The sequence below is a fragment of the Triturus cristatus genome, chromosome 8 (genome assembly GCF_964204655.1).
Source record: "Triturus cristatus chromosome 8, aTriCri1.1, whole genome shotgun sequence".
NCBI classification, from domain to species: domain Eukaryota; kingdom Metazoa; phylum Chordata; class Amphibia; order Caudata; family Salamandridae; genus Triturus; species Triturus cristatus.
Window position 1 is genome coordinate 1,320,648,572 of NC_140591.1, and position 14,063 is coordinate 1,320,662,634.

The following is a 14,063-nucleotide window of genomic DNA, read 5'->3' on the forward strand; positions in this document are numbered from 1 at the left end:
AAGAGAAATTAAGTTTATTTGGACATCCAAGCCAAATTAAAGTGTTTTTGAGGAACTGTTTCAGTGAAAAGCTATAAAAGGCAGATGTATAAACTGCTTGAAGGGCACCAGTGGTGAAGTAGCCCTTTGTTGGGAGTGAAAGCCCCTCTAGACTGCTGCACACATATTTGAAGCCATAGAGGCTCAAATCCAACAACACTATGTGAAGCCTTACTAAAGATGGGCTTACAATAATAGCATATAGGTTTGGAATGGAAACAGCAGCATGATCTTTGTGTGCTACAGAAATAAGGGTACATCAATTCTTCGAGTCAAACAGGATGGACATACCATGCAAGAGCAGTATATTTTCTTCTGAGGTGAATGGCCACAGTGACAACCTGGGAAGAAGGCAATAAGGACCAAAAGGCCAGCATGCCAAATAGAACCTGGAGAATGTTTTGATTCGGCAAGCTGCAGTTTAAGTGAATAGCCACCTGCAGGATTTTCTAACTCTTGGACACTTTTTTGTCTACACTAAGACCTTCTCACCTGCTAAGGAGGGGAAACATGACAAGCAAACATGAATTGCTGGAAGTGCTTGACAATAGAATAATTGGGCCAATTCAAGTAATAGAAGGATGCAGGAGATCCAACCAAATGAATAAGAAAAATAAGCCACAAGTCAAGAGCCTCCATGGTAACTGAGATCAGGAACTTGCAATCCAGGAAGTAATTTGATCAGAGGAATTGGATATGGCACAGCAGAAACGTTAGCAGCAGTCTTCCTCACGGGCCTACACAAGCTGAGAATGGCAAAACAATCTAAATTTTTCTAAGTCAATGCCTAGAAGTTTATGATACCTCAGGAGCTTGCTGGCACATTTTGGAGATATGAACATCGAATACAGGCCCATCTGCAACAAGGCCCTAATAAATTCCTGATGAGTTCCTGAGAGGTAATCAGATGGGACGCGTACCTGTTGGTAAGCCACTGATAGACCTTCTGCATCCCCAAAGCACACTAGAAAATGAGGTGCACTTTACACAAATAAAAAACATGGATCAGCTAGCCATCCAGAAAAAGACACAACATTTCACCTCAGCTATGAAGTAGCCCAACAACCTAAGTCAAGAATGCTGTTTAATCATCTACTGGAAAGTGTAAGAGATATTGATGGCAAGAGATACCAGCATGTGCAAACTGGTATTTCCAGTGGTTGCCAGGAGCATCCATGACAGATCATGGGTATAGTTTATTTTAATGTAATCTTATGGACTGGACAGCTAATAATAAAGAACATCAATTTCTTCAGATTCGGAAGGTGAAGTCACCTCCTTTCCACATTCTGCAGAAGGAATCATTATCAATGCCCTTTTGGATACAAATGCGTGTTCCCCTATAAATATGGCCCTCCTCCTCCACTGTCATTGTAGATCCAGAGTCTAAGGGAAAACGGTTAGTGAGAATCAACTCCTGGATACATAGATTAGAATGTGAATCTGTCATAAGTCTTCTAAGTATTACAGCTTCTCTTCTACTGAATGCCACAAATAGCCTGATCTTGGAAGCATAGTCTTGTCTTGAGAAGAAGAGTGGGAATGCTTGGTCTTGGTACCTTGTTTCTAAATAAGGCCCAAAAATCAGAAGAGTTTCCTTAAAAAGTATTTCCTTTTGAAAGCTTAGAAGTCCAAAGCGTGTTTTGAATGTCAGTGAAACATCACTGTTCGACACTTGGAAGGCAACCATGAAAAGGGATTTCATTTCTATGTATCTTCTCACTGACTATCCATAAGTAGGATGGGTATGCTCTGAAGTGTGTACTATTGCTCCCTGTGTCACAGAAAGCAATCCTACCTGACTGATGAGGTACGTTAGGAACAAAAAGGAATAGATTCCTGCATTCCAGTGCAGAGCAGAAGTGGGACATTCTGAGGCAGGCGAAGACTGATTTGGCTATGTCTGATACCCATCCATAGAGATACAGTGAGAAAATGACTTACTTGGATGCAGACCAGAGCTATTACTCAATCAATCAATCAAACATTTGTAAAGCGCACTACATACCCGCGAGGGTCTCAAGGCGCTGGGCGGGGGGGGGGGGAGGCTGCTACTGATCGAACTGCCAGGTCTTTAGTGTTCTCCTGAAGGTCAGCAGGTCTTGGGTCTGTCGTAGACTCAGTGGTAGGGTGTTCCATGTTTTGGCGGCGAGGTGGGAGAAGGATCTCCCGCCGGTGGCAGTTCTTCAGATGCGTGGAAAGGTGGCTAGTGAGAGGTCGGCGGAGCGTAGCTGGCGGTTGGGGATGTAGAAGGAGAGACGACTGTTGAGGTAGGCAGGGCCGGTCTTGTGGAGTGTCTTGTGTGCATGGATGAGGAGCTTGAAGGATATCCTCTTGTTGACGGGGAGCCAGTGCAGGTTTCTCAGGTGGGGGGTGATGTGGCTGTGGCTGTGGCATGGTACGTCGAGGATCAGTCGTGCCGAGGCATTTTGGATGCGTTGTAGTTGTTTGATGAACTTGGTCGGGGCTCCCGCGTAGAGGGTGTTTCCGTAGTCGAGTCTGCTGCTGACGAGGGCCTGGATGACTGTCTTTCTTGTATCTGTTGGGATCCATTTGTAGATTTTGCGGAGAATGCGGAGGGTGTTGAAGCAGGAGGAGGAGACGGTGTTAACTTGCTTGGTCATTGAGAGCGTTGAGTCTAGGATGATTCCCAGGTTGCATGCGTGGTCTGTGGGTGTTGGGCTGTCCCCAGTGCCGTCGGCCACCAGGAGTCGTCCCAGGCTGAAGGGTTGAAGCCGAGGATGAGGACCTCCGTCTTGTCCGAGTTCAGCTTCAGGCAGCTGGCCTTCATCCAGTCGGCGACAGCCTTCATTCCTTCGTGGAGGTTGGCTTTGGCGGTGATGGGGTCCTTGGTGAGGAAGAGGATCAGCTGAGTGTCGTCAGCGTAGGAAATTATGTTGAGGTTGTGCTGTAGGGCGACGTGTGCAAGCGGGGTCATGTAGATGTTGAACAGTGTCGGGCTGAGGGAGGAGCCCTGGGGTACGCCGCAGATGATCTTGGAGACTTCCGATCAGAATGGGGGGAGGCGGACGCTCTGGGTTCTGCCTGAGAGGAAGGATGTGGTCCATTTCAGAGCCTTGTCTCGGATCCCTGCGTCATGGAGGCGTGCGCGTAGTGTGCGGTGGCAGACGGTGTCGAAGGCGGCGGAGAGGTCTAGGAGGATGAGTGCTGTGGTCTCAACGTTGTCCAGCAGGGTTCTGATGTCGTTGGTGGCGGCGATGAGGGCGATCTCGGTGCTGAAGTTCTTGAGGTCTCTTGGGTCTGCCTTGGGTTGTTTGAGTAGAGTGTTGATCTCGGCGTGTTTCCAGCTCTCTGGGAAGGTCGCGGTCTCGAGGGAGAGGTTGACATTAATTCAAACATTCCAGCCATTGAGCAATTCTGCCTGTGTTAAAACACCCCCAACAGAAAGGAAATGTTAATGCATGGCACACTGCTTCACATATTAACCCAGTGAGCACTGCCCTGTATTGCCCCCAAAAGGCAGCACTTTTTCTGCTCTCCCACCATCTACCCCCTGACGCTAGGAACTATACTGAGACAGGAGTTATAGCAGGAGCCTTCCTTACATATGTAGCAATGTGCAAAAGAGTGGATAATGTAGAGAGGGAGCAATCAGTCATATTTATGATTGCTGCCCAAGCATGCACAATGCAAGGTGAGAAACAATGATGAACACGCTCGAAGATTTTTACCCAAGCCCTCTGAGGACTGCACCATTAAACCATCTGGAGTAATTTAATATGCTCATTGTCTTCCAACAGTATATCTTGTTTACTTAATAGTGTCTTTGTTCCTCTTATTTCCCAACCACCCATTGTCTCTTTTCCCATTCATGTATGTGTGAGTGACTCCTCTCGCTCTGTTGTTGTAATGGAATTTTGAGATTTTTTTAACTAAGATGGCCGTTAAAAGGTATTCTGTGAGGAGCATGCTTCATGAATAAAGGACTTATCTGACCTCCTGTGTCCTCGTTACTACAGTAACCGATGCCATATCATCTCTGCATGTCTTCCAGGGAGATCATACCCAGTTTGAAGCAAGCATTCGTAACTCAGGAGGTGCTTGTTTTTCTGCTGTTGGAACAGAAGCATAATGGCCTGTCCCTGCAAGAGACAGACACCACATGCTCCAATTGCAATTTTAAGAAGGCAAGGAGGAGCCGATGCCAGCTTAAAAAAAACAAGGTCGCCAGACAATAATGTGGGCATTACTAAAGAGGGGCTTTGGCTCAACCCACATGTTGGGAGCCAGGAGTACATGTTTTGATAGGGCAGAAACTGTGTGCTTCCATAAAAAAGTGCTTGCCCTCTGCATAGCTGTGATCATTTTGTTTATTTATCAAGCCACCTGAGCCTGAACTTCCAGGGCCCACACACATGCCATTGTAGTGTTATCAAAGTGTCTTAGATAACAAGTTAATATATATTTTTTTATTCCAGGAGCAGAACAGATGGTAGAAGGACAGTCCATCAGGCATTACAGTGCAACTGTCTTCTGACCTTTTAACCAACAATAATATTGATCTACAGTTCTTTTCTTCCACACAAATACATATCCATTCCTGTGGTATTTACTTGTAATGCTCATATTTCGATACAACATTCCTTTAAAGCCAGACCTATTGGAATTGTCAATGTTTGTTGTGTTTAGTTGACAAATTTTGTTGGCGTCTCACAGGAAAAGATTCCTTCAAATGTCTAAGGACAGTGAAGAGGAAAACGGTAAAAGTAAATCAGTATAGTGAGGCTTTAATTTAAAAAAAAAAAAAAACTATGGCCATAAAGGCAAGTCCACGATTCTCAATCAAATTAAGAGAAAAAAAATGTCAGTGAAAATATCACATTAAAAATTACAAACATCGATATTGAGATGGTATTTTTGTGGTACTCTTGCAGCCCGCTGGTTTTCGGGGTTAAAAAAAGCACGCTGTGGGAACTAGATGCAAGGCTTTTTCCATGTTGCTACTCTATTCCAAATATAACTGGTTAATTGGCCTCGCACATGCTTTTGGTTCCCCAATCCAGCCCTCTAAGTAAGATCCACATTTTGATATCATAGGATAATTTGTTAAAGCGGAAACAAAAAGAGCACAATAATTTTGAACAATGAGCATTGTTTATTAAAAAGGAATGCAGCAACCAAATTTGGTTCCTCTTGCATCTTTTCAATGTGTAAAGAGAGCAACATTGCTTTACTTATGCCACTAATAATCAGTAAGTGGCACAAGAAGTACTACATGAATTATTTGCAACTGAGTGAAATAATGTCTGTTTTTTTGTGACATTGGTATATTGGGAGCACCAAAGTTATAGTAACCTGCATGCTTGTTGTAGGAACACCCTCAGTAAATATGCTCAGCATTTAATAGATTAGACATGTTATGTTCCGCTATGTTATGTTATGGGCACCTGTATAGCGCCTTCCACCTTTGGTATGACATCTAAGAACTTTTGTTGTCTGGGCACCCTTTTGTACAGTTTTGGGATTTCCATTAATGAGTTCTGTATGGTTATTTTGTTGAGCTTGGTTGCGTATGCTTGGTATAGATCTGCTAAATCTCTAGTGCAGGAATGGCCCTTGTTGTTTAATGTGAAGTAAAAGTCTGATCCAGCTAAAGTCCTTTGCAGTATGCTGTTGAATGGTTGGATGTGCATAATGACTTTGTTGTCCATTGTTGAGATGAGTGGTCAATTTTCTATAGCCTACCCCATACAGAAGTAATAATGCAAGGTAACACATTTTAATAAAAAGGGAGATGAAAGGTGCATCTCCACATAGGTCTGTGGTCATCCCAAGATACAGCTACCCCCGGGGGTCATTTAAGCATTACTAGCCTTTCAACGCATGAATCAATGTATCTGGCACCTGAAATCACAGACTATGGCCTAAGGTATCTTTAAAATATAACTGTTCCATATCTTACCAGAGAAAATTGTCTGCGGACAGCCAGGTTGATCAGTTCCTCCATTCGGATAAAAATCTATGTGTCCCAGATTTTCCCGATAACCTAGACCTGAAAGGTACAATATATTATCAATTTACATTTTTCTTTCACTTTGTATTTGTTTAAACAGACTCATCTTGATGAATTCACTCATGATCAAGCAGCACAATGTATATTTTTGCCTGAACTGGAGAAAGGCTCTCGGTTCTTTTGGAGCGGATATGTAGATGGTATGGTGTCTACTGATTAGAGCTATTTCAGGTCACACAGGAAGTTCATAGCGTGCCACAGTTTTAATTTCTTTCTCATGGCCTATAGAGATTGAAAGAGGCTCCGATTCACAAAGTGCACAGTCACCTTGCCTCCCTCATACTCTGCAGCTGCCTATGTTGGCCGCTGTATCGTCAGCATCCATTAAAAAACTTGCCTGAGCTCCTTCCACATACACTAAACAAATCATAGGCCAAGCCAATAGGTCTGGTGTCTTAAGTGGAAGTCCTAACTCAATGATGGGTGCCTTGGTGTGTGGTTTTGTGAATGGGTGAGTGAATGAATGTGACAAAGAATCGCAGGATAAATGAAGTGAGCACATGGATGGATAAATGGCTGAATGAATACATGGACTGATGAATCACGCATGCCTTCACTCATTCATTTAGTCCTTGCTCATGCTGCTATGAATATGCCTGCCTGTTATGACCCATCCCCCAGGACAAGACTACACACAGCAGTTCCTCGGAGCAGAACAAATAGACGTCTAGCTGACATTTACAACAGGAAATGTTAGATAAAACACCTCCTACTTATCTAGCGTTGTGCAGCTAGCTCCTACACCACATATATGCTTATCAGCATACTCCTAAAAGTTCTCCCTTCCAAGCAGCACCACACACATTGAACACAACACAATCACCACGACCAATGCAGCGCAGATATTCCACAACTGAGTATCAATAAGCTCAAAGTAGCTCATATGATAATACATATCACATAGAACAAAACACTGGGAAGGATATCGCACAACTGCAAACCAAGCATACACTTGCTGACCGCCGCATACATCAAGACTCAACTCTACACCTATAGCCAACAGAGACTGAATATAAAGGGCTTCCAATGGAACTTGCTACCACCGACTGCTTACCACCCTTATGCACAAGAAGGGCAATGGGTACCCGTGTCTACTCAGGAGAAATGTAAGCAATTTGGTACAGACATCTGGGCTCACACACCATAAAAACACACAACTCATTAAGAATCACATATCCACTCCATTCAACACACTCTGGGCGGAAATGGAAACATTTGGAAAGTTATACCACGGACTACAGAAAGACGATGCTATCCTATCCTAATGGAAGATTGTTCACTATACAAGTCACAATTTACAATCACATCAACATGAGTTTCTCAAACTTCTACCAGTCTAAAATGTTTGTGAAATTGCCGATACCACCAGATTTAATAACAGCAGACTGAAAAGCCTAGTATATTGACTGTTTACAATGCTGTCCTCTTTTTGCGGAAGAATGTAATAGCATGGCAGAAAGGGAGCCTAGAAAGTGGCGGCTGATGAAGGCTGCTCCCAAGGCAGCTGGCACTGAAGAGCACCATACCCACCCCATAAACGTTCCATCAGGATTCTACATCTGCTAGGCATCACGTTCCACAGTAATCCACTCAAAGAATCCTCAAAATGAGACCGCACTCCTACATTCATTGCTTTCTAAGTCCTACTCCGTTAACCAGTCTATGGGATTTGGGTTCCATTGAATTTGTGGGTTTGCTGGGCTGAGGATAACAATGGAGGCTTCACCCACCAACTTCCAGCCACAGTCCCAGTGACTCCCACTTTCAGCTGACGCAGCAGACATATTCAAAAGGCAGCGTAAGGCATTCTATGTTGATATGGAGGGCATTGGCTTCTGGCATTCCAGGATGCCACTTGCACAGACAGTAATGCCACACTGCCTAGGTGTATTACGAGGCATAGTGTGGGTTATAAGAAAGTATGCCCAGGTGCATGTTGTGATCTGAGTTTCTAGCAGTGCTGTGCACAGATGTCAGTAATTGGTAAAAGCACAGTATACAGAAATAAACAAGCAAGGACAATCGAGAAGCTGCTGGTCACCACCATCCATTATAAACTATTAACAGGCGCCTTTTGTCTCTGACCCATGTTTTCAACCCTTTCCCAATGGAGTAGCCAGGAAAATAAAATATCCCCACTTTAGCCATATGAAACTGAATGACCAAACGAGGTTAGGGATCCTTACCCTTAATATGGGGCATATTATCAAGACAGGCGATATAATTATCACCGCTTTAGCGGCAGAAAACTGCGATAATGGGCTTGATAATATGCTCTATGGAATTACAATTGAAGCCCATGTTAGATGTCCTTCAAATCTAATATGGGCTTCAATTGGAATTCCATAGAGCATATTATCAAGCCCATTATCGCCGTTTTAGCGGCAGTTTTCTGCCGCTAAAGCGGCGATAATGTTATCGCCTGTCTTGATAATATGCCCCTATGATAGCTGTTGTCCCCTCCTCCCCCCTAGGAAAAATTGCAAAACAATAATGCAATATGATGCATTTTACATCCCCTTCTTCCCATTATCTTTCTTTCGGTTCGTTATATTTCAATATGGCCTTTTTTTTTCTTTCCTTCTAATCTTCCCTTCTTTCTTTCTTCCCATTCTTTCATTCCTTTCGTGTTAATCCTCTTGTCCTTCCTTCTACTGTTCAAGCCTTTTTTATTCAATCAATCAATCCTTACTAGCATATATGCCATAACATGCTAAAATAACATATCAAATAAACGTCCTAGTTGCACAAATACATCAATTTAAAATGTAAAAATATAAAACCAGTCCCCGTTTTAGTGTAACTATGACCAGTGAAAAACCTTCTGGGGAGATCTCTGTGGCCTTCTTGTCACGAACCAGGCTCCCATGATGTCACTTGCCACAGACTTTTACATGGTTCGGAGCTCTGACCTGGTGCACAGTGCGCATGTTTTTGCCAAAGATGTCATCGAAAACTGTTTGAACAGTGGGATGAGCCATTTCTTACGTAAATATTTGTTTTATTACAAAATAGCATTAAGTGCATTATTGTCTCCTACCCGCAGAATTCACGGTCACAAAGGTCATAGTTGACACAACTGTCAGAGAATTTGGCAATAAACATTTTAATAGGCAGAATCTCCAGGCGGAATTTTAGATTAAAGTGTGAGGGGCGTCGGAGCTGATGTCATTCAGGAACTGTCCATGCCCAGGGTGTGCTTTGCGTGCAAATAATTGCATGTTAAAATGAAAATGCATGCTAGGCCAGTGTGAGTCTTAAGTTTTGTATCTAACAATGCTTCTTTGACTGTAGCAGCTGTGGCCCTAGTGATGTGAGCTGGTCCCAATCAGAGATGCTCAAGGCTGAGACTCCTTAGGTAATGACTTGCATAGTTTGCCCAGGGATTCTGATCGATTCTTCCTACCCCAGACACTTCGAGCATTGCTCTCAGGTATGCATGGCTGTCCATCGCGATTACAATTCAAGTGCAGCCAGAACAGGCCCGGGGCTAGGGCTGTGAGATCCGAACTAGGGGCCATGCACAATTCCGGATATACAGGAGGGAGTGGTGTGCCAGGGATCAGGGGCAGCAGCGATCTAAAAAAACACATTTCCCACCTTTTGGAGTTGTTTGCGGTCACTCCACCCCCACAATGCTGCACCGTAAATTGCAGCTGCCACTGCTTTTTACTTGCATACCTGAAGTACAACCCTCACTGGCTGGCAGCCGATCTTGTGCTTCAATCCTCAAAATGGCGTTGGCAGACCGCTGTAGGGTGCCAGCTGCCTTGTCAAAGTGGTCGTGCCAGGACAGCTTGTTATTAAAGGAGATCCCCAGGTAGGTATATTTCTTCACCATTTTGAGTACTTGACCAGATGATCCCTTTGGCATTATGTTTGCCTTTAGATTATTGATAAGGAGGTCTTTGAGGTAGCGGTTTCTTTCATAGCTGCCTTGTCTCCTGTGAAGCTTATGTTGTGGGCGGGAAAGTATTTCTGCATCATCTGCAAACAGGAGGATAACTATTTTTTTGTTACCCAGCTTCGGTACCTTTTGGGTGCCCTTCAGAATCGCTCTTCCATTTGTTAATTCTTTCTCTTCTTTCTTTCTTTCTTTCTTGCTCTTAATTCTCTTAATTAAGTCTCTCATTTCTTATTTCCATTATTTTACTTTACTTTCCTGCTCTCATTTGTTTCCCTCATTCCATGTTTTTTTTTCCTTACACCTTCTCTTCTTACTGCACTTATAGCCATCCCTCATTCTGAAATTCCTTCCTTTGTTCTTCCTGTATTTCTTATTCTGTCTTTTCAGCTTTTTTTTCCTTCTTTCATTCTTCTTTTGTGCCTTCTTTCCACCTTTCTTTTGTGCATTCTACTCTCCTGTCTTCTTGCTCCTCACTCCAGTTGCCTCTCAGTTTTTCCTTTGCCATTTTAATAATTTCTCATTGTCACCATTTTTGGCTTCTTCAGCACCCTTTTCCCCCACTCCACAGCTGTGTCATCGTAGTTATTTGTCCAATATTTATCAGTTTCTGTTTTGACTTGTGATGACCTGTGATCCACAGATCAAAGTTTGGAAGCGCCATCGGCCCCAGGGGCACCCATGCTTAAGTTGAAATAGGGGGTGCTTCAGTACACTTTAGCTCCTACCATTGCATCATTCAGACATACTCCAGGTAGGGCCGGGGGCCCTTTCTGCCCTCCTGACCTTTATATGTGGGCTGCTGGTTATTAGACTTAGCAGTGGCATTCAGAAAGCTGTTTAACAGGAAAGTATTCATTTACAAGTTAACTGAAGCAAAGAAAGAGTCCTGCACCACTGATCTTTAGAAATGCATACATCGTGCAACAAACATATTAAAATGTGACAAAAGCTTTTCAAAATTCAGAAAAGTGTATTTCATTAACTTATGGAAGCTTTTCACAATGGAGCATCAAATTATATCACTGCATTTAACGGCATTTTGTAAAAGGGGTAGTTCTCAAACATGAATTTGAAAAGATTCACGCCTCTCCCGCCGTGACAACAATGTAATTAGCAGGGCTGGACTGGGAACCCAAAGCAGCCCTGGCAAATGTTGTTAGCGAGCCTGACTACTACAATGAGGGTTGGGGGGGGTTCTCCACTGAAGAAATATGAGCAAAAATAGCACTTTCTGCAACACATTTTTCACTATATATTTAATTGAAATCATTTTTAAAGCATAGTTCATGCACGCGTGGCCGATACATGTAAGAGCAGTGGGCGGTGGGACGGGGTGGGGGCAGGGCAGGGGGGAGTTCACAGGCGACAGGATAGGGAAAATAAGATTAAAACATCTATAAAACCACTCACCTTGCACTTGCCACATCGCCGACTCTGTGATGGGGCGAGCGCAAGGTAAGTGGTTTTATTTCTTTTTCAATTTTATTTTCCCTATCCCGTCGTCTGTCGACTTCTCCCACCCCGCCCCACCTCATCGCACTTACCTGTACTGGCCGCACCTGAGTTAATGATCTCCTTAGAGTGCACCAGGAAGGATTCAACAATCTTTGTTGGGGCTCTTGAATGATTCCCTATCTATCACCCTCCAACAGTACCCCTCAACTCCCGATAGACCCTGCCTCACATGTATTTCATTTGCTCTATAGCACCTTTCATAACAGTGTAGGGTACTGGAACACTTTATATCATAAACAAATACAGACAATGAATCACGTGTGTCTAATTTATTGTATAGAAAATGTTACATAAAAGTGTAGGATTCATGTCCTCCATAATGGTGGGCATTTTTTAAGAGTGCTCGGTCTGGAGAAGAACAAACCCAGGATTCAGAGCATAACACAGTGGTTAGGGTTGGCTTTACTAATACAAATTTATATCTACGCAAATAAACCCTTTTTAGCAATATTAGGATAATGAAAGACTTGGGAAAAAAGAACATAGCTTTCTAACCTGTACCTTGTAATTTGCATGCAGCTCTTTGATGACACTTCATAGCTCACTGTACTAGATTATGGCTGTAACTTCTGAGTTGCGCAGTAACAAAAGGGTCTCTGTGACAAAAGCAGTAACCCACTAAGCTATGCACATAAAATACTCTTCTGTGATCTGCATGGTACAAGTCCTGTGCAGCACGCATATAAATCCTCTGCGCTACCTTAGATGAGTCAAAACTGCCAGTAGACAAAACTCCGCTCTTTCTCTAGTATGTACAGTAATCACCGGAGTTATCTTGACACTTTTATTGTTGTCTGAAAACCACTGGATATACAAGGAATTCTGAGGCTGGTACATTAAAAAATGCAGCACTGCTACAAAAACGACCCTGTAACAAAATCTTCCAGCGTCCCGGAGAAGCATCCGATGCCCAATACGGCCAGCCCGCCCTTTGTAATTAGTGAACCAAGAGGGAAGTCAGTTGTCACATTAAATGTCTATATGGGCTAGGCTATTATGCTACATGCAAGAACATTATAGTTTATTAAATCAAACAAGAAGTTTTGTACAGCACACATTCTGAACTCATACATTTCAAGGTACTTTTATATGTGATAATAAAGATGATGAGGCAAAGTGAAATAAAACAATTGCTTAGGATGACACAATTAGGTCAAGTGAGGAAGTGGGGATTGATACCAAGTTTGATCTGTTTTTAAATACTACTAATGTTTACAGATAAGAGATAAAGGCATAAGGAGAGTTTGAGGTCTAATATACTAGTTAATTCTAATTTAATGATCAAGGTACTTCTTTTGTGCATTTGTCTCACCAAAGGTAGTGATAGCAAGTAGAGAAGGCTTACCCTTTGGTGCTGTAGTGGAACAGCGGCTCAGATACAGCATAACACAGTATTGTCAAATCTGAGGGCAGTATGAAATGAAGCCCTCAAAATACCTCATTGGCTCCCTGTGCACACTATGTATATGATTCACGCCCCCTATGCCCACAATCCACTCCTCTTCCCATCCAACTCCCCTCCCCCTCACTCTGCTGTTGGTCACACCACAGACCATACTTTTGGCCCCTGGAAAAATGTGTGTGAGTTCCCACGGTACAAATTATATATGATGCCATGCATTGGCATTAAAATCTAAAATGTCTAAATAAACATAATTGTGTTGTCTGTCTCCTTTCCAAACCCGATATATAACCTCATCTAATCACTTTCAGGAAGCCCCAAAATATGTCTCTCAGCACCATCTTATCCTAAAAATGAGATGCTAGGCGACACGGGCATAGCCTACTCAATAATGTTAGAGGGGTGTGAGTTTGAGATTTCCCAACAAGCAAAAAGAAGGCCCAAACGGCACGACTGGAAGGTAGTAATGAACAGGATCAGGGACTTTAATTTTGAGTTATTTAGAAAAGTAAGGACAGCTTGTGTAGGGGTAGTCTGTACTATGTTGCCCACTCTGGTAAAGTTCCTCCCCAGAGCAATGTAGGGTACAGAGGCCCAGGAGAGCAGACTAGCATAAGTTCACCTTTAACATCAACGGAGCAGGCTTGGAATGAGCAGCAAGAGCAGGTCTTTAGTAAGCCCAGATTTCAACTGCATGAAGTCTAACACCTTTATGACACATAACTACTCTTAGAGAATGCAAGATGGAGAAAGAATGCAATGTAAACAGGGACTGCATCACTGTTATGGAATACATCAAGACTTTGTACAGTCATTGTTAGGAATTAAAGCTTTGTTTTTGTCTGTAAAGATCATGAACTTAGGACCCAAAAGGAACTAATTTCAAAGTTTTTAATTACTGCAGCATCTCAGAACTGGCAGGACCCGACCCACTTAAAGGCCTACAGGCCGCACAGTGATGTGGAGTGAGTGAGAGGTGCGGTCCCAATCAGATCCATGCCCTTGACCCTGCCTGTGCATCACACACATCTACGTAGGTCACTTTGCAATGTCCTGCCCAATCTTAGAAGTGGACGACCATGTAATCTCACGCCACATGCCTGGTTGTGACTCATCGCAAGATCCTCTTGGACCCTCAAGCCCAAAACGAGCTGACATTTCATGTG

The 14,063-nt window shown here is 43.2% G+C and overlaps 1 protein-coding gene across 1 annotated transcript in view; it reads right to left on the reverse strand.

Annotated features, from left to right (window-relative positions):
* Positions 1-14,063, reverse strand: part of LIPI (lipase I) — a 165,059-nt gene that overhangs the window by 67,079 nt on the left and 83,917 nt on the right. Inside the window, exon 5 of the mRNA XM_085623039.1 lies at positions 5,963-6,052. Coding sequence (XP_085479165.1) covers positions 5,963-6,052 — 90 coding nt within the window. The remainder of the gene's footprint in view (positions 1-5,962; positions 6,053-14,063) is intronic.